This window comes from Palaemon carinicauda, chromosome 22, assembly GCF_036898095.1.
Source record: "Palaemon carinicauda isolate YSFRI2023 chromosome 22, ASM3689809v2, whole genome shotgun sequence".
Taxonomy (NCBI): domain Eukaryota; kingdom Metazoa; phylum Arthropoda; class Malacostraca; order Decapoda; family Palaemonidae; genus Palaemon; species Palaemon carinicauda.
In genome coordinates, this window is record NC_090746.1 from 89,255,726 (window position 1) to 89,276,151 (window position 20,426).

General features: G+C 46.5%; 1 protein-coding gene across 2 annotated transcripts in view; it reads left to right on the forward strand.

The window, feature by feature from the left end:
• Window positions 1-20,426, forward strand: part of LOC137616608 (ankyrin repeat family A protein 2-like) — a 106,773-nt gene that overhangs the window by 68,779 nt on the left and 17,568 nt on the right. For both annotated transcript variants that reach the window (XM_068346509.1, XM_068346510.1), the window contains 2 exons: window positions 9,237-9,341; window positions 15,982-16,129. In XM_068346509.1, coding sequence (XP_068202610.1) covers window positions 9,237-9,341; window positions 15,982-16,129 — 253 coding nt within the window. The remainder of the gene's footprint in view (window positions 1-9,236; window positions 9,342-15,981; window positions 16,130-20,426) is intronic.

Sequence of the window (20,426 nt, forward strand, 5' to 3'; positions counted from 1 at the left end):
TACTCACTGCATCATAATGTCCTATTGTAATGATCCAACATATGAGGAGAATTAATAGAGCTAGTAATGCTTAATGATATTTAATTACAGTAATGAAATATGGAGTATTTAATAATTAATGGAAATATAAATGCATAAAAAAATTTAATAATACAGTATATGGTGGCCATGCTACTGATACCTATATCATAGGTTTCATCCCAGACACATTTGAACATTATTTATTCAGTAGAAGAGATGAATGAATGACACATTTCAAGCTTATATGTTTAGATGATAGTCAGAAGGTAGCATAGGAAGGATCACAACATTGTCAAACTAATTTTAGGCAGAGTTCGTGGTCCAATTCACATATCAGCAAGATGTGCCTCTCATGGCAAAGAGAAACGGTCCAAATCCATAATGAAACAAATATGCACGCTCTTAGAAACAGTAGATTTTAACGAATTAAAAGATATTTTATGATAATCACCATTCTTAATATAGAAAGAAAGATTGAACACTTCTTTAATGCAGCACTTATGGTTTATTCAGTTAGAATCAAGGTAGCTTAATTCCAATATACTAAATCAAGGTAGCTTAATTCCAATATACTGAATAAGATGAAGGTGATCACAAATACTTTTCCTCTATGCAAATACAATGTGCCCAGAAGGTGGGAAACTGCCCTCTGTTGCTTTAGAATTGGGCGCACATGTTTAATACATGAGTTCCTTATAACTGGCAGGGGCCAACCATTGTGTGAGGATTATCTGGTTCTTGTGGATATCACAGAATGATTCCTCTGTGAAGCTTGTTATGAGGACGGTAGGTACATCTTCACCAAGATTCTCGGAGAAGTTTAGTATGAGGTCAGTGCCATTTTCAAGTTCCTATTGGAAGCTGGCCTTTTTACTCATTGTTCAATGATATATTAAATGTTAAACATATAATTGTTAAGTTATTTTTTCATTAATGTTTTTTATTACCTTTTTATCTTAAGTTATTAATTTTTTATTAATCTTACTCCAATTGGCATCAATGATCATTGGTGTTATCACAGATAATTACCAATCATTCATTCATTCATTTCAAGATATCTTGATAGAGCAAAGGTAAACTACAGCAGTTGTCGTGGACCACTAAATGACAAGAAAAACTAAAAAACCGCATAGAAAAATAAGACGGTTAAACTGTTCAAACAAGAAATCTTGAAACCAAGGATTTCTTTCTAGGAATTTTCAAAGTATTAAAATTATTCCTTTACAGGGAGAGATGACAAAACATGTGATTTTCACTGAATGAACAAATTAAACAGTTTCTTCGTGTAGGTAAGAGCAGAAAAAATAGATTCAAGAGATTATGACCCATGGTTCCAAAATATGAGCCCCTATCCAGGTTTCACCTGCAATAGAACTTACTGATACTAACAGAATGAGCTATAGCCAGTTATTTAAAACATGGGCTCAATCATGGTACTGGCTGGCAAATTGGTCTAGTTAGCCCAGCTGTTGAGAGAGGAGTAAACACAATGATTGCACTTGATTGGTATTCTTTTGTTGGACTTTGGGACCTCATTGAAACCAAAAGACTTTTATGTATGTAACAAATGTGTTTCAAAATTGTGTATATGCTAAGAAATATTGAAATTATTTAAAGAATCCCAGGTATCATGAAATTCTTGCTCATTAGTTATGTTTGTTCCATAACCGAAATACAAACCACGTTATTTACATAGGGTTTACTTTCGGCGTTGCTGAAATTGACGAGCCATTAGATTTTTAACGAGGGTTTTAATACCCCCGCGCTAGTTAGCAGGGGTAGGGGAGGGGTAGCTTGCTACCCCTCCCCCCTCACACACCGGTGAAATGTCTCACTTCACTTTTGGCTCGGACGATGTACAGACGTGGCTGTCTTCGTCCTCGCTTGACAGCCACTTTATGTTTTGTCTTTACTTAATCACTTACTTTTCTTATACTCTATATATATGTAAACATATTTTCATGTTTATGTATATATTTGAGTATAGAAATCAGTAAGTTTCCTTTTCAGAGTTCGTGCTTATGTGTGTAGTGTACGATATCTCCGTGGAGCCCTCGGCAGTTAGGCCACCTCGGTGTAATTTCATGGGTCGCGATCGAGTTTGATTACGGTCTCTCTCTCTCTCTTGAGGTCGTTCACCCTTTACTACGTTTTACCTTTACTACGTCCTGGGTAGCTTCCTTCCCGTGTCGGGTGGGGTTGCTACGCCCTACATTTGATCTCAATTATTTTTATGAATCTAATTGTATTTGTTAACTTTTCAGCTTTTTGTAGAACGCTTCCTTTCAGGGTTTTTCGTTCTTACTTTAGTGAACATTCATAATTGAATTACATAATTATAATTGTTATAATTCTGTGTTTGTTACAGCTCTCCTTCCGTGAGTGTAAGTGGAGTTTAGGGCACATGCCTGTTGTGTAATTCTTGTGTTCTATTCCCTCGGGATTCCTCTTCGGAGTCTTCCCTGGGGAATGAATGCTAACTAATTACTTTTTATTTTTTCACAGTTAACGATCTAGTTTTCATTTGTATAATGTGACAACGAAGCGAGCTGTCTTGTTGGGGCCTGGGGAGTCTGCTGTTGCTGTCTCCCCTATAGAACTTCGTCAGGGGCATGTCTCCTTCTTCTGGAAGTGCTCCCGTGACGACTGACAGCTCTTCAGTTCATCTTAGAACTCTCAGGAGGCTCGCCTCCTTGGGTGGGTAACTTCCCTTCCGAGGGAAGGTTCCCTGTCCAGGCTTGAGTTTTTCCCTTTGGGGGGAACTTCTCTTACCTTAATTTTGTTCCTGGTCCTCCGGCAGTTATGCTCTTGGTGCTGAGCGACCGTTTTTGTAACCTTGCTCAAGGGGCTGAGCGGTTGCAAGCTCGGACCATGGAATTCGTGCTACTATGCTCTTGGTGCTGAGCGGTCGCACCTGCAGCTACGCTCAAGGGGATGAGCAACTGCAGGAGCCCCTCTTCGGAGGATTGCTCTTTTTAGGTTACTTGTTGACCTGTCTTTTCTACGAAGTGTTCCTCTCTCGTTCGCGAGGGAGGACACTCATAGAGACTCCTCTTCGGAGGACTCTTCTGCTGTTGTTGCTGTTGTTGCTGAAGGCTCAGTCCCCTTCGGGGGGCAGCTGAGCCCTTCGGTCTCTCCTGCGAGTGCTTCTCCCCCGGGGGGGAGTTCACCACAGAGACTCCTCTTCGGAGGACTCCGTCTGCTGTTGTTGCTGAAGGCTCAGTCCCCTTCGGGGGGCAGTTGAACCCTACGGTCTCTCATGCGAATGCTTCTCCCCCGGAGGGGAGTTCACCACAGAGACTCCTCTTCGGAGGACTCCTCCTGCTGTTGTTGCTGAGGGCTCAGTTCCCTTCGGGGACAGCTGTTGCCAACGGTCTCTCCTGGCAGTGAATCTTCCCCTCGGGGGAGTTCACGATCAGAGACTCCTCTTCGGAGGTCGGAGGGTGTTGCGCCTGTCCGAGGTCGTCTTCATCTTCATTCGACGTTCTCCGCAGAGGACCCTCCTCGACGAATACCGACCGTTGCAGCTGCTTGACTCCTGCCAGACCTTCTAGTCTTCATCTTCGTTCCTGGATGCAGATGCGCAGTGGGCGCCAACACACCCCGTTTACAACGGGCACCGGGCCCTTCGGGGCTAAGGGGCTTATTCCACAGTTTGGGTAAGTCCCTTAAGTGCCAGGTTTTACCTGCGCGCCTACGATCTCCTCCGCGCCCACGCGCAGTAGCGCTCTAGCGCTCGCCTGCTGTGGACCATGATCTCCGGTAGCTGAGTCTCGCCGTAGATCTTCTTCCTGCGCGCCAGCGCTCACCTGTGCTTCGGACCTTCTGTGCGCCAGCTCTCTTCAGCTCGCCAGCGCACATCTGCGCGCCCTTTCCTGCTACGCGCCATGGGCGCCAACGGTTTCCTGTACGCCCACGATCGCCTGCTTGCCAGCGCGCATCGGCGCTCCCCTTCCTGATGCACCTGCGCGCCCCTTCCTGATGCACCTGCGCGCCCACGATTTCCGGATCTAGGCGCAGGCAAGGAGATTGTTCCTTCTCTGTTCGCCAGCGCTCAGATTTGCGCTCTTTCCTGATATGCGCGCCAACGTTCGCCCTCACGCCCATGATCTACCAGACCTGGGCGCAGGCATGAAGATTTCCTTCACCTCCTCGCCGACGATCTTCTCTAGTCTATTACGCGCCAGTGGTCTCCTACGCGCCTGCGCGCAAGCGTTTTTAACGCGCCACCGCTTGCCAACGCGCCACCGCTTGCCAACGCGCCACCGCTTGCCAACGCGCCATCGCTTGCCAACGCGCCTTCACCCGCCTTCGCGCCATCGGTCTCCCGGCCGCCTGCGCTCGCCCTCTCGTCCGCGCACCCATGCGCCCACGCGCATGCGCGCCCATGTTCGCCCGTGCGCGCCCATGTTCACCCGTGCGCGAATCAACAGTTTTCCATCGCGCGAGCGCCAGCGTGGTTCCTGCCAGTGAGCCATCGCTCGCCAGCGCGCCGTCACTCGCCTACGCGCCATCGCCCGCCTACGCACTATCGGATTCCGACCGCCAGAGCCCGCCCTTCCAACCGCGCTCGCCCCCACCTGCGCTCCCTCGCGCACTTTCGACTGCGCGCCCGCGCACGGGCTCACCCATGTTCGCCCACGCGCGAACCAACGATTTACCATCGCGCGAGCGCCAGGGCGATTTCGACCGCGATTCCCGTCAGGTTTTCGCAACACAGGCAACCTGGCGAGTCTTCTGGAGTGCGTACTTCCAGACCACGATCTTCACCTCGTAAACGCGGAGCATGGCACGTGCGAGAGCAGGAAGAATTTTCAGGGAGGTCTGAGCAACATTCTTCTCCTTCTTTTCAGAACCTGGTTTAGCCCTTCCTCTCCACCATTCCGTGGAAGGGGCTTACCAGGGAGTTTTCTTTCGAGAAATTCTCCGCCCGGCAGGGGGTGACTGGTCTAGCCCTTCCTCTTCACCATTCCGTGGAAGGGGCTTACCAGGCATTTCTCTCTCCGACTGCGACCCGAGGTTTTGTACAAGGAAGCTCCAGGAAGATCATGGGAACTTTCCTTCTCTCGGGCACAGGCACCATTGCGTTCCGTCGCCAAGTTTCGAACGTGGGGACAAACTCGATGTTGTAACATCTAGATGCAGTGATCGAGGGCTTCCTCTCGGAAGTCCCATCCGAGGATGTTGGCAAACTCAGACACACTTCCATCCTTGGGAAGAGCTTGTTTGAGCCCAAGGACGGGGAATTGGACAGCTGGTGTGGAGGATGTCGAAGCTCGATTCACTCCTCCAAAAGGCACTTGCTTCCAGACCCGGCAAGCCTCCGACGCCTCATCATACAGCCTCGTCAGCCTAGGTCATCGGCACCGGCTCCGGCAGCTAAGACAAGGTGTACAATAGCAGCCCCCACCTGTCAGGGACAGGTAGGATGGGAAGTCCTCCTGGGGAGGTAAAAATCCTAGAGGGAGCGGCCGAGTTCGCAAACTCTAGGATTGGCAACCCCCCTGCAGGTTTCCCGCTGGGGGGATGCCTAAGGTTACTCTTTCAGATAGCAGCATTCCGGTGCCGATTCCTGCACGATCTCCGTGATCAGCCAAGGATATCGCGCCTCGCTCTTAACATCTCTACCTCCACTGACAGCGAATCCAGTGTCGCTGAGCTTCTATGCCATGGTATCGGCAAGGGGTTAGCCCTTCGGGCAGAAGGGGCCCTGCTCTTGAAGAATGCCCTCCAAAGGGTCGTCGACGGCTTCCCCCCCCGGCTTCTTCAGTCGATCCTTTCTTGTAAGGAAAGCATCTGAGACGGGAGTCCCGTCATCGACCACTCAGCTCTGATCAAGTTTGTCGAACAAACTTCGTTCAGCGTGGAACAGCTGAATCGATCAGACTTGTAGCGAGACCACAAGACTCCATATGCCCTGGATCAGAAGGACAGGTACTTCCAGGTCCCATTCCATCCGTCTTCCAGGAAGCACTTGGAATTCAGCCTAGACAACACAACAGATGTACCAGGTCAAGACGCTGTGTTGCGTTCCCGCCACAGCATCGCAGGTTTTCACCAGAGGACTCACCCTGTTATCCTCATGGCCACTCAGGAGCAGGCTTCCGCCTCCTTCGCTTTCTGGAGGACTGACTAACTCCGGTAGTCTCGGAATTGTCCTTCTTCGACACCGAGGCTAGCTTCTGGGATTTTACCCAGATCTGGGGATCATGGTAATTCCCGAAAAGCCTTCTCTGCTTCTACCTCAACATCTGTGATATCTAGTCATGATATTGACTCCTTCTCCAAGCCTTCCCATCAGTTGACTGTGGCAAGGCTGAGGAGAGTTGCAGAACCTTTCCTCAGACAAGGAGAGCTTTCAGCCCTATCTTGGTTACGTTTCCTAGGTCTCCTTTCCTCCTTGACCCGTCTAGGTTCCGAACTGTCGCCTAAGGATAGGTTCCCTGTTAGGCGGCCCAAGTTCCGGTGAAATCAAAGCAACGATTATCCGGACTTTCTGGTCCCTATGGGACCAGCGGAACGATTAGACCTGCTATGGGGGTTGACCTACGGAAACCTCTTACAAGGGAGTAGATCTTTTCGTCCTTCCTCCGCATTTGATGCTGTTCTCGGACTCGTCAAAAAAGGGGGGGTCCATGTTCTGGTTCAGGCCTATGGTCAGGACCTGAAGGGTACCTCCACTTCAATCAGCTAGGATTAAAGGCCGTAGTCTGGCCCTTCAACAGATCCAACAGATCCTGCCGAGCGACAACTCCACGGTTCTGGCGTGTTTCAACTAGCAGGGAGGTACATTTTCATACATTTGCATCTTGCAGTAGAGATACTGAGATGAACCGAAGTCCACTCAATACCACTATCGGCTCGCTTATTCCATGCAGAGGAATGTTCTCTCTGACAACCTGAGCAGAGGCTCACAGATAGAGAGTACCTGGGGGTCTTTGGCCCCTAGTAACCAGCAAAGTCCTGACCTGGGGGACCTGCTCACGACAGCCTGGAACTTCGAGCTGCCGCTGTACTACCCCCCAGTCTCAGACCCCAAGACTCTTTGGCAAGATGCCTTCCTATAACGGTGGGACAGCATCGACGCCTATGTCTTCCCACCATTGTGTCTGTTGAGAAGGGGGCTCAACAAGACCAGATTCTCGGTCAACCTATTGATGACCCTGAGAGCTCCGCTGCGACTTTACGCAGAACGGTTTCCGGACCTTCTGCATCCCATGGCGGAACTCCCGGGAGAGCTTCTTCCACGAGACAGGCTACTCAAACACCCACACTGCAACATCTATCACAAGCCGTAGCTTCGCTTCGGCTTCACGCTGGGAGACTATACGACACCTCCTCGCAAAGAGGCACCCCGCAGCAGTCGGGGAGCGGAGGTCGCGTCACCTGCGAAAGTCATCCGCAGGGGTCTACCAGGCGAAGTGGAGAGTCTTCTGTGGTTGGTGTCGTGGGAGAAGTACCTCTCCCCTTGATGCCTCTACAACAGCAATAACGGAGTTATTGTTTATCGGCGGAACGAAATTCGATTTCCGCTCTCGGCAGTGAAGCCTATCGCTCAGCCTTACCCTGGCCTTCAGGCTGAAAGGGAATAGACATTTCCTCCCCGTTGGATCTTTCTTCGCTCATGCGAAGCTAAGAACTTACCTGCCCCCAGTCGGAGTGAGACCTCCTCCATGGAACATGGTTCGGGCTCTTAAGACCCTTAAGGGATCTTCTTGCGAACCATTACGTCAGGCCTTTAATCGTCGCTCATCTTGGAAAACGGTGCTCCGGCTCGCTCTGGCCTCGGCCAAGCGTGTAAGCAATCTTCATGGTCTCTCGTACGACTCCGCCCGTTCAAGAGGATAGGGGGAGGTAACATTCAGGTTCGTTCCTGAGTTGGTTACTAGACTCAGAATCTTGGAGTCCCGGACCTTCTGTTCGACTCCTTCAAGATTTCGAGTCCCCGTTCTGTAACAGATGACCCAGACCTTCTCCTACTTGCCAGTGAGGAACCGGAGGGGTTATCTTTAAGAACAGCTGCAGTTCGTCCTCACGTGCAAGCCCAGTTTGGGAGCACAGGAAGGACGCAGGGGAGGGTCACCAAGTATGCCTTTTCAGCCCGGATTCAAGGGCATTCATCTCGACCTGAATCCAGACCCTCCCCCGTCACGTCTCCCTACAGCCCACGATGTCAGATACATCGCAACGTCCCTGGTCTTCAAGAGGGACTACTCTGTGACGCAGGTGCTACAAGCTGGAGTCTGGAAGCGTCTGGCGACCTTCGCAGTCCCACTTCCTGCAGGAAGTGACCCACAGGATTATCGATACGTTTCTATCGCCCTGTGGTGGCTACACAACAGCTGGTCTAACCTCAGGCTTCTTTCTGGACAGGTAGCAGAAGGTTGAGGGCATTGTTACCGGGTTTTAGACTGCATGAATGGAAGAAGTATGTCTGGCCCTTACTTCTTTCTTCATCCTCCCCTCTCCTGGGGAAAGCAGCATCCTGGTCTCTGCATAGCTGACCTCAAACCTCTGCAGGTAAACCATGCTTCCTTGTGTTCCTAGTATTAAGATAATACTGTCGCGTCCCCCATACCCTGACGAGGTGGTATTGGGAACGTCCTAACCTAGAGTTCCGTCTAAGAACCCCAGGTCAACTTCCTAGGACGAGTCACACTTTATTCCTTCACACACAAGCTTATGTAGGCCACACGTTCCTTGCAGAGCAAGGAACTTGTGAGGTGCAGGGACTCCTTTTCTCGAGTGCGGCTCACTCGGATTCTGAGTCCCCGGGTAAGCCAAAGCCAGTAAGGCTGGGGACTTTCCACCCTTCCTAAGGGGTAAGTCACCCTATGTATATAGCGTGGTTTGTATTTCGGTTACGGAACAAATGACAAATTCGGAGATAATTTGTATTTTTTCTAACCATACAAACCTTAGCTATTTACACATATTTGCCCGCCAGCCCTGTCCCCCAAGACAAGTCCTACCTCTAAGTGAAGTGAGACATTTCTCCGGTGTGTGAGGGGGAAGGGGTAGCAAGCTACCCCTCCCCTACCCCTGCTAACTAGCGCGGGGGTAGTAAACCCTCGTTAAAAATCTAATGGCTCGTCAATTTCATCTACGCCGAAAGTAAACCCTATGTAAATAGCTAAGGTTTGTATGGTTAGGAAAAATACAAATTATCTCCGAATTTGTCATATTTTTAACAATGCAATTTTTTTACATTTTAGGGTGAAGATGGTGAAACTGCTCTGGTTCTTGCTGCTACTAATGGACATCATGAAATTGTTAAGCTTTTGATTGAATGTGGTAGTGATCCTAATCATATTGATCATGTAAGTTGTGAATATATTATTAATACAACATTTTAAATATTTAACTTAGCCGGTGAATATATAGCTGCAACTCTGTTGCTCGACAGACAAACTCTACGGAAAAAACTCGCCAGCGATCGCTACACAGGTTGCGGGTGTGCCCAACAGCGCCATCTGTCGACCAGATACCCAGCTCTTATGTAAACAAAGACTCAATTTTCTCTCTGTCGACGTGTCGACAAGACGTACTTTACTCGCTGTTGCTAAACTGGAGTTTTTCACATCTAATTGGTGAAGTACTATATTCTGGTTTTGAGCTTTCGCTGTGCAGGGTTTTTCTTCAAACAAATCCTTGAACTCTTTTTTGTATCGGATTCATTGTTGATGACTTAGATCGTTTTTTGGAATTTTCCCTTGACCAATTCAAAATGGCTGACCCTTCACAAGTTCCCAAATTTAGGAAATGCAATGCTAGGGACTGTTCTAGGCGTCTTCCGAAGGCTTCTATCGACCCTCACACTGTTTGTTCCAATTGTCGGGGTAAAACCTGTCAATTGGAAGATCGGTGTGAGGAGTGCGTGGGCCTTTCGGAATTCGATTTTATCGAATTTCAAAAGTACACACGTAGGCTAGAGAGAGATAGAGTTAGGAGAAGTTCTTCTCGATCTATTGATGTATCCTCTCCTCATGCCCCACAACCTATTCCTTCCCCTGTAGTGGTTGTTCCTAACCCCCCTCCTAGCACTCAGGAACCATCGATGGCTGACATGATGCGTGCCATCCAGGCTCTGGGTGAGAGAGTTGAGTCCCTTGCAAGTGACCGCAATCAGCTCATGGCGGATGTTAAGGAGCTTAAGTGCCAAAGTGCAGTGGGAAGTGCTAAAGTGCCAAGTGATAGTGTTGTGGACAGTGTTGCGCTTGAGGGTTCGTCTGTTCGTGCCTGTCGTCCTCCTAGTCCGGGACCTCTTGCAAGCTCCCAAGTCCAGGGGAGAAGCAATGTCGTACGACGCATGGGTTCGAGAGGCTTTAATCAGCGAACAGACGTTCCCTCCGTGGTATCGGGCGTATCTCCCCAAGATCGCCCCTACCTACCTAAGACGAGAGAGCCCATTTATACCTCGTCGTCTGAAGGTGTTTCTCGCAAGAAACTTTGGACCAAGGTCTCACGACCGTTAAAACGTAAATCGGTCCCTTCAGGACAAGTCCAACGGCCCGGTTGTAGCCACTGGGTCAGTTCGGACTCGTTGCCGTCATCCGATGACTGCTCACCGCCTAAGAGAGGCAAAGCGGTACCGCTTCAGACACTAACACCGTCTGTCGCCGCACCTGCTCCCGTAGACCCTAAATGGGCTTTACTGCAAGACATGCAGTCCAAGCTTACGTCTCTGTTGCAGGACTTTCATGCGGAGAAGGTTGCTGCCGTACCAGCAGCGAGTGCAGTACCTAGCCTACAACCCTCCAAGCGATCGGTTGTGCGTCCTGTGGACGCTGAGGTAACCTTCTCACGTACACCAGTTGAGGGAGTTCCTCCACCGATGCGTTCCAGTGTGGGCTGCCAGCCGCATGTTGACGTTAAGCGATGCACGGAGGTTGGCTTTGACATTCTGGATGTTCAACAACCATCAGAGTTGCCTTGTTTTGACGCGGTGTGTCAACCTCCGCAACCCAGTGTGGTTTCCACTGCGCAACCCAGTCAGTCTAGACAGTCTCGGGTAGACGCTGTGCGTCCTCGCGCTACCATGGTTGTTGACAGCTCACAGACTGTGCAGCAGGTCCATGACGTTGCGTCCGGCTCAGTCACGCATGCACCAGTGCGACCGGACTCAGCGGACCAGCCGTTACCCACTCCGTTGCCGTTTCCTCATCAGTTGTCGGATGAGGAACTTTCTGATGATGATGTTGCTGCACATCAAGATGAACAACAATCAGAATTGGACGAGCCTAAGTCTACTCAACCCTCTTTGGACTTTAGAAAAGTTTTGGCTATTTTCAAAGAGCTGTTTCCTGACCAGTTTGTTTCTGTGGCTCCTCGTTCTCCGCCTTCAGAGTTTGTTTTAGGCATGCCTTCTACCGCACCTGCCTTTACTAGACTCGTCCTCGCACGCTCGTCCAAGAGAGCTTTGCGGGTGATAGGAGACTGGTTAGAGTCCAAGAAGAGTTTAGGGAAGACAGCATTTGCTTTTCCCCCTGCTAGACTCTCTTCTAGATCGAGCGTCTGGTATGCCACGGGAGAAGTTCTCGGCTTGGGAGTTCCTGCCTCTGCCCAGAGCGACTTCTCAAGTCTTGTAGACTCTCCCCGCCGCCTTGCCATGAGACGCTCAAAGATTTGTTGGTCATCATCGGACCTGGACCACCTTTTGAAAGGAATCTTTAGGGCTTTTGAAGTCTTTAACTTCTTAGACTGGTGCCTAGGAGCCCTAAGCAGGAAGATCTCTTCGACAGATAAAGAGACTTCTTTTCTCATTATGTCCTGCATGGACAAGGCCGTCCGTGATGGGTCCAATGAGCTTGCTGCCTCATTTGTGTCCGGAGTCCTAAAAAAGCGAGAATCTCTCTGCTCATTCCTTTCTGCTGGAGTTACACCGTGCCAGAGATCTGAGCTTCTCTTTGCTCCTCTTTCCAAGTGCCTATTTCCAGAAGTTCTGATGAAGGAAATAGCCGCTTCGTTAGTGCAGAAGGACACTCAAGATCTTGTTGCGTCCTCAGCTCGCAAAGCTCCCCCTTTGCCTACCTTGTCAGCTAGACCAAGGATGGACACTCCAGCGTCTCGCTTTATTCCGCCCTTTCGTGGCAGAGCCTCCAGCAGAGGAGGTGCTCGTGCCGAAGGGAAGCGAGGGAAGAAGAAAGGATCCAAGTCCTTTAAGGGCAGAGTCTGACTGCCCGCAACTTCAGACAGCAGTGGGAGCCAGACTCAAGAACTTCTGGCAAGCCTGGGAAAAGAGAGGCGCAGATGCACAATCTGTGAAGTTGCTCAGAGAGGGGTACAAGATCCCTTTTGTACGAAAACCCCCTCTAGCAACGTCTCCCATCGATCTCTCTCCCAGGTACAGAGAGGAAGAAAAGAGATGAGCCCTGAAACTGGAAGTGTCTCTTTTGCTAGAGAAGGGAGCGGTTGTCAAAGTCTCGGACCTTCAATCGCCGGGATTCTACAACCGCCTCTGCTTGGTTTCAAAGAAGACAGGAGGGTGGAGGCCGGTGCTAGACGTCAGTGCTCTGAATGTCTTTGTCACAAAGACGAAGTTCTCCATGGAGACCACAAAGTCAGTCTTAGCAGCGGTCAGAAGGGAAGACTGGATGGTCTCCCTAGACCTAAGGGACGCCTACTTCCACGTCCCTATCCACCCAGACTCCCAACCTTTTCTGAGATTCGTTTTCGAAAAGGTGGTCTACCAGTTTCGGGCCCTGTGCTTTGGCCTAAGCACAGCTCCTCTCGTGTTTACGAGGCTGATGAGGAATGTAGCCAAATTCCTCCATTTATCGGACATCCGAGCCTCCCTTTATTTGGACGACTGGCTTCTCAGAGCCTCTTCCAGTCGTCGCTGTCTGAAGGATCTCAAGTGGACTCTAGATCTGACCAAGAAATTGGGACTCCTAGTCAATTTGGAAAAGTCGCAACTGGTCCCATCCCAAACTATTGTGTATTTAGGGATGGAGATTCACAGTCTAGCTTTTCGGGCTTTTCCGTCGGCCCCCAGAATAAGTCAAGCCCTGTTATTCATCCAGAACATGCTGAAGAAGGAACGCTGCTCAGTCAGGCTGTGGATGAGTCTGGTAGGGACGCTATCATCCCTGGAACAATTTGTGTCATTAGGAAGACTACACCTCTGTCCGCTTCAATACCATCTAGCTTTTCACTGGAAAAAGGACAAGACGCTAGAAGCGGTCTCGATCCCGATTTCCGAAAAGATGAAGTCTTGTCTGACTTGGTGGAAGGACAATATCAACTTGAGAGAGGGTCTTCCCCTGGCTGTTCAGACTCCCAACCACGTTCTCTTCTCGGACGCATCGGACGTGGGCTGGGGCGCGACATTAGACGGTCGGGAATGCTCAGGACTGTGGAACTCGAGTCAGAGGAACATGCATATCAAATGCAAGGAGCTGTTGGCAGTACATCTGGCCTTGAAAAGCTTCAAGTCTCTCCTTCGAGGCAAAGTGGTGGAAGTGAACTCAGACAACACCACTGCCTTGGCGTACATCTCCAAGCAAGGAGGGACCCACTCACTGACGTTGTACGAGATCGCAAGGGACCTGCTCATCTGGTCAAAAGGTCAAGACATCTCACTAGTAACGAGGTTCATCCAAGGCAACTTGAATGTCATAGCAGATTGTCTCAGTCGGAAAGGGCAAGTAATTCCAACAGAATGGACCCTCCACAAGGATGTATGCAAGAGACTTTGGGCCACTTGGGGCCAACCAACCATAGATCTCTTTGCAACCTCGCTGACCAAGAGGCTTCCAATCTATTGCTCACCAGTCCCGGACCCAGCAGCAATACATATAGATGCCTTTCTCCTAGATTGGTCACATCTAGATCTCTACGCATTCCCACCGTTCAAGATTGTCAACAAGGTACTGCAGAAGTTCGCCTCTCACGAAGGGACAAGGTTGACGCTAGTTGCTCCCCTCTGGCCCGCGAGAGAATGGTTCACCGAGGTACTTCGATGGCTAGTAGACGTTCCCAGAAGTCTTCCTCTAAGGGTGGACCTTCTACGTCAGCCGCACGTAAAGAAGGTACACCAAAGCCTCCTCGCTCTTCGTCTGACTGCCTTCAGACTATCGAAAGACTCTCGAGAGCTAGAGGCTTTTCGAAGGAGGCAGCCAGTGCGATTGCTAGAGCAAGGAGAGCATCCACCATTAGAGTCTACCAATCGAAGTGGGAAGTCTTCCGAGACTGGTGCAAGTCAGTCTCTGTATCCTCGACCAGTACCTCTGTAGCTCAAATAGCTGACTTTCTCTTATACCTGAGAAAAGGACGATCCCTTTCAGCTCCCACTATCAAGGGCTACAGAAGCATGTTGGCATCGGTCTTCCGGCATAGAGGCTTAGATCTTTCCAACAATAAAGATCTTCAAAACCTCCTTAAGTCTTTTGAGACCACTAAGGAGCGTCGTTTGGTTACACCTGGTTGGAATTTAGACGTGGTACTAAGATTCCTCATGTCAGACAGGTTTGAGCCGCTACAATCAGCCTCCCTGAAAGATCTCACTTTAAAGACACTTTTCCTGGTATGCTTAGCCTCAGCTAAAAGAGTCAGTGAGATTCATGCCTTCAGCAAGAACATCGGATTTTCGTCAGAAAAAGCCACATGTTCGCTACAACTTGGTTTTCTAGCCAAAAATGAGCTGCCTTCTCGACCTTGGCCTAAATCGTTCGATATTCCCAGCTTATCGGAGATTGTAGGCAATGAACTAGAAAGAGTCTTATGCCCTGTGAGAGCTCTTAAGTTCTATTTAAAGCGCACTAAACCTTTACGAGGCCAATCTGAAGCTTTATGGTGTTCAGTTAAGAAACCATCTTTGCCTATGTCAAAGAATGCTTTATCCTACTTTATCAGACTGTTAATACGAGAAGCTCATTCACATCTGAGTGAGGAAGACCAAGCTTTGCTTAAGGTGAAGACACACGAAGTTAGAGCTGTTGCAACTTCCGTGGCCTTTAAGCAAAATAGATCTCTGCGAAGTATAATGGACGCAACCTATTGGAGAAGCAAGTCAGTGTTCGCGTCTTTTTATCTAAAGGATGTCCAGTCTCTTTACGAGGACTGCTACACACTGGGACCATTCGTAGCAGCGAGTGCAGTAGTGGGTGAGGGCTCAACCACTACAATTCCCTAATTCCATACCCTTTTAATCTTTCTCTTGAAATGTTTTTAATGTTGTTTTTATGGGTTGTCCGGAAGGCTAAGAAGCCTTTCGCATCCTGGTTGATTTGGCGGGTGGTCAAAGTCATTTCTTGAGAGCGCCTAGATTAGGGGTTTGATGAGGTCCTGTTGTATGGGTTGCAACCCTTGATACTTCAGCTCCTAGGGGTCGATCAGCATCCTAAGAGGATCGCGAGGCTCCGTAAGGAAGACGTACTTAAAAGGCAGAGTAATTGTTCAAGTCGACTTCCTTACCAGGTACCTTTTTATTTTGTTTTTGTTATTTTGATAACTTCTAAAATGAAATAAAAAACTCTTAGCTCATAAAATGTAAACATATATTACTGGTCTCTACCCACCATCCTGGGTGTGAATCAGCTATATATTCACCGGCTAAGTTAAATATTTAAAAATGATATTTTGATTATAAAATAAATTTTTGAATATACTTACCCGGTGAATATATAAATTAAATGACCCTCCCTTCCTCCCCAATAGAGACGCAGTGGGACGAGGAGAAAATTGAGTCTTTGTTTACATAAGAGCTGGGTATCTGGTCGACAGATGGCGCTGTTGGGCACACCCGCAACCTGTGTAGCGATCGCTGGCGAGTTTTTTCCGTAGAGTTTGTCTGTCGAGCAACAGAGTTGCAGCTATATATTCACCGGGTAAGTATATTCAAAAATTTATTTTATAATCAAAATATCATATTTGAATTCTTTAAATTGTTTTCATTTGCAGTTGCTTATTTTCATTTATCATGCTTGTAGCTTTTGCGAACTAATTAAACATTTCTTTTAGATGGGTAATTCAGCACTAATGTATTCTGCACATAGTGATCATTCACACTGTGCCAACGAACTTCTGGAGCATGGAGCAGATATCACATTGACAAACGTGTCAGGTTTATCCGCATTTGCAATTTGTGTTGCAAGGAGCAGCAAGCAAGGTAAAACTATATCTTAGTCTTTTTTTATATTTTTAGATTTGATTTTATCCAGGTTTGTATAAAATTCAGAAGTTTTATTAATCAAGTATTATTTCCATGAATCTACCTTCAAATAATAAAATGATGTTAATTGAGGTCCAACTCTGCAACATCAGAATAATAATCCATAAATGATGAAAATTTCTTCTCCTGCTGGCCTTTACTGCCTTCATGGGACTACTATATTACCACCCAGCTGACATGTACTGAGAGGCAAGTGGACGAAGATGTGTCCCTGTAAAAAAGCATCAACAAAGACCATGACTTGAATTAATTCTCTCATGCCATAATACTTGATGTTTCTCTTGCATTATTTTCTTGTCTGTAAATAGGTTTATTCATAGTACTATATATTTACTTTCGAATGTTACCTAATTATGTCTTCTGTTGGTAATTTACCTAGATATTGTCAAGATTCAAGACGAATAGGTTATATATGGACGTTTTCAATTCCCACTTGTATATTTCTTGATGAAGCATGGATTGTTCTTTAGCCCTTCATTACCATAAATGTTTACACAGTACAGCGATAACAATAGAATTACTCAACATCTGGTATTAGCTAAGAGTAGGCTAACAAAATGTAATGCAAAAAGCAAGAAGAGAGGTTTGAAAATGTTTTGTCAAACTGATGTATGTGTTTCGATGACGTCAGTTGAGTGTTGGGTATGAACCATCTATTGCTCAAGTTGCAGATTGGTTATTATACAATATCTTGAATATAGATATTTTAAATAGTTGACAATCTTCTGGACAAATGTCTTCAGTTTTAGATATATTAAGTAATTTCATGCATTCATCTGTAATTGTTACTCATGTTGTTTCTGATTATTCAGTAATATCGTTAGTAGATCCAGTGCAGATAAAGGTACTAGTCTTACTTCTCAGAGTAAATAATATTATCTTTTTGGTATTGAGTATTCATCATTTAACAATAATCATTATTCATCCCTCTTTTTGGCCTTAATGATTCCCATACTGATAACGTAGTGTTTCGTCAGTGCAGGTTTGGTTTTTATTGTCACAGTATCCTATTTTCTTAGCAATTGTCCCCAAAGATATCCCATAGGATTGAGGCCAGGAGATTGTGCTGGTCAGTAAACGTATGACATTGTTCTGTTTAGCAAATCATTGACTGACAGCTTTTGAGTTATGAACAGAAGAGTTGTCCATTATAAGGTAGACCAGCAAGTGATTGGGTAGTAGAAGTTTCCTCACCAATAGGATTATGATTTCATCAAAAATTTCTACATACTGTATTGCTATGCAGTTAATCTCTCGTCGATTGGAATTAGCTCCTCTTGGCCACATGCAGCGATCCATCCCCATAATCCTGCTGAAATTCGTCAACTTTGCCGCGACGGTTGAATAATTTATTTATTGAACCTAAAAATTGGGACACAAAGAAATACCTTATCGCAAGTAAGCAAAAACATCAAAGCTGAAAATCACCAATATTCATAAAATTTTGCAACAAATAGGAATTTACATTAATACAAAGAGTTTCTCACTCACGATAGTTAATTCACTAGAAATATAATAGGCTTACGTATATTATTATCCTTGAAAGTGAAAAAACATTATATTTCCGCAAGCTTGTAGTTATTTAATCAGTGTAGGCTAGTAAAGGAAGTTCATGTTACGAATAGGCCTAAGCTTACGGGAAACTAGTGGCATTAATTACTCACCTTGTGTTATTAGGTCGCTAGTTTGGAAAAGCCTTCTCATTACACCACATAACATCGTTATCCCAGAATCCTGATTAAAATGGTAAATATTGAAGAGTAAAAGCTACTCGTCACTATTAGTGATTTTGAGATACGAAGAGTTTGATAGCCAGATTTCTGTAATGAATTCCTTGGTTGTGCAAGCTCCTTCTCACTGTAAGATAAGAGATTTGAAAACCTAGTTCTTTTTTCACTTTCATAGCAGTTGTTATAGTCTGTGATGGGACTTGAGTAATGATCTGGTTATTCTGCTCCTGAGTAGTGGATCATCCATTTCTAGGCTGATTCTTGAGGTTCTGGTCTTTGTTGAAACGTTTGATCCACCTGAATACTGTTGTCAACTTACATTTAATTTATGGCTAATTTTGATGGTTAGGATATTATTTTTATTCATTTCTATTATGACTCTCCATATAGCTACTGAAGTTTCCTGTCTGTCAGCTCTATAATTTATTTGATGTTGCCCATGATGCTCCATCATCTCAGTGTCACGTCAGTGAGAAGTAGACTAAATACTGAATGCGGCTGTATGTCATCTGACAAATTGCAGCATTGTTTTCACAGCTTTTCAGGCATGCCAACCTTTCGGAGTCAGGGAAGTGAATGTTCTCGTGTTGTTATGGATTAGGAAGATTGCGTGTTGTTGGGAGCCATGATTTTATTATTCACATTACAAAATGTTTTGTTTTATTTCATAGCATAATATAAAAAAGGGCAAAGTTTTTATCTGGAAAGATTTTTTTTTCACATTTCATATTAGATACATTCTTAATATATGTATTATACTGATTTGCACTTATAATTTAATAAGAGTTTATAAAAAAAATATAAATAATTCTTTTCATTTGTGAATAATAATGAAAGTACAGTACATAGTACCGTTACTTATGAACATGACTGTACATTCTCATCAAGACTGGAGAAGTTGTGTATGATGACAGTGGCATTTTAAGTTCACATTGGAAGCTGAACTTCTTACTCATTTTTAAAGATATATACAATCTTAATTATTTTATTGTTAAACTATTTTTTTTATGAATAGTACTTACCTGGCAGTTATATATATATATAGCTGAGTCTCTGACTTTGGCAGAATTTAATCGAAAATCGCGGCAACCGCCTTGTGGTGGTTGTGTGGTTAGATGGTTAACAACCCTTACAGGGTGGTACCTGGAATCATTCCCGTTTTCTGTTCCTCAGATTATCTCTGCCGGCCGGATCGACAACATCGTTGGTCCGCCATTTAGAGTTTATTCGGATCGCTTTCCCTTCATCGCTTTTTGGGACTTCGTTTTTGGTGAAGTACACTGTGTTTGGATTTGGCAATCGTGTTTGTTTGTGTTTTTTGTCTTTTTTTCTTTTTTATCGTGAGTGAAAAAATTCATATTCGTATATGTGCGAATGATATTTGCAAGGGGAGGTTACCGAAAGTGTCGGTTGACCCTCACACTATCTGTATGGGTTGCAGGGGGTTTGAATGTGCACTAGATAATAGGTGCAAGGAATGCGAGGTTTTAAATGATGATAATTGGTTAGCTATGAAGCGCTATGTGCGCAAACTTGAAGTTGATAGAGCTAGGAGAGCTAAATCAAAGTCAAAGTCTGCTAGTGAGCCTAGCTTAGATTTATCTATTGACCCTTTAATTGTAACCTCTTTGGAAGTTATTCCTTCCCCGAATGTAGTAACTCCTGACCCTTCTGCAGGATCTGTGCCTACGGATGACCCTGGGTATGCTAAGATAACTGCCGATTTAGAGGCCATTAAAGCACAATTGGAGGCCTTTAAAGGTAAGGGTGTATGTGAAATTAGTGCTCGTGAAAGTGCAGTGGAGGTGGCGGCTGATCGAATCTGTCATAACCCTAGGTCTAGACCCCTACCAAGCTCCCAGGACCAAGGGAGAAGGTACGTCGAAAGCCGAAAGGGGGTGAGAGGTGCTTATCCTCGGTCAGTCGTCGCCTCAGACAGTCCTGTTGCGACCTCCCAGGTTGCTCTTGACCGCCGTAGAAAAGGCGTGTCGGATACGTTTGTGTCTTCACCTGATCCTTCTCCCAGACGTAATTGGCGTTACGAATCAAGACCAACGAAGAGAGGGTAGAACCGGGATGTGCAGTCTCGCTCTCCCTCTCCCGGTTCGAGTAGCCGAGAACCTGATCCTTCGGAAGACGATTTCGATGTTGTTCCTGTTAAGAGGGCGAAACAGAGAGTCCTTAGCCCAGTTAACCCTGCTAAACTCCCTGCTTCTTCTGCCAGCGCTCCCAATCAAGCCGTACGACAACTGCCTCCTTCGGAACCGCGAGAACCAGCCGAGGTTGCTAAAGCTTTCATGGTTGTTATGCAGGAACAGCTTACATCGTTAGTTCAAGCTTTCAGCCACCCTCCTTCACAGTCCGTCAGACATAAGGACGTCTTTACCTGTTAAGAGATCATCTTCTAAGAGGGAACTTAGTATCTCTCCCAAGAAACCTCTGCGCACTTCGTCGGCCGTACGACAACGCACACCCTCTTCATCGGCACGCTGCCAGGAATTTTC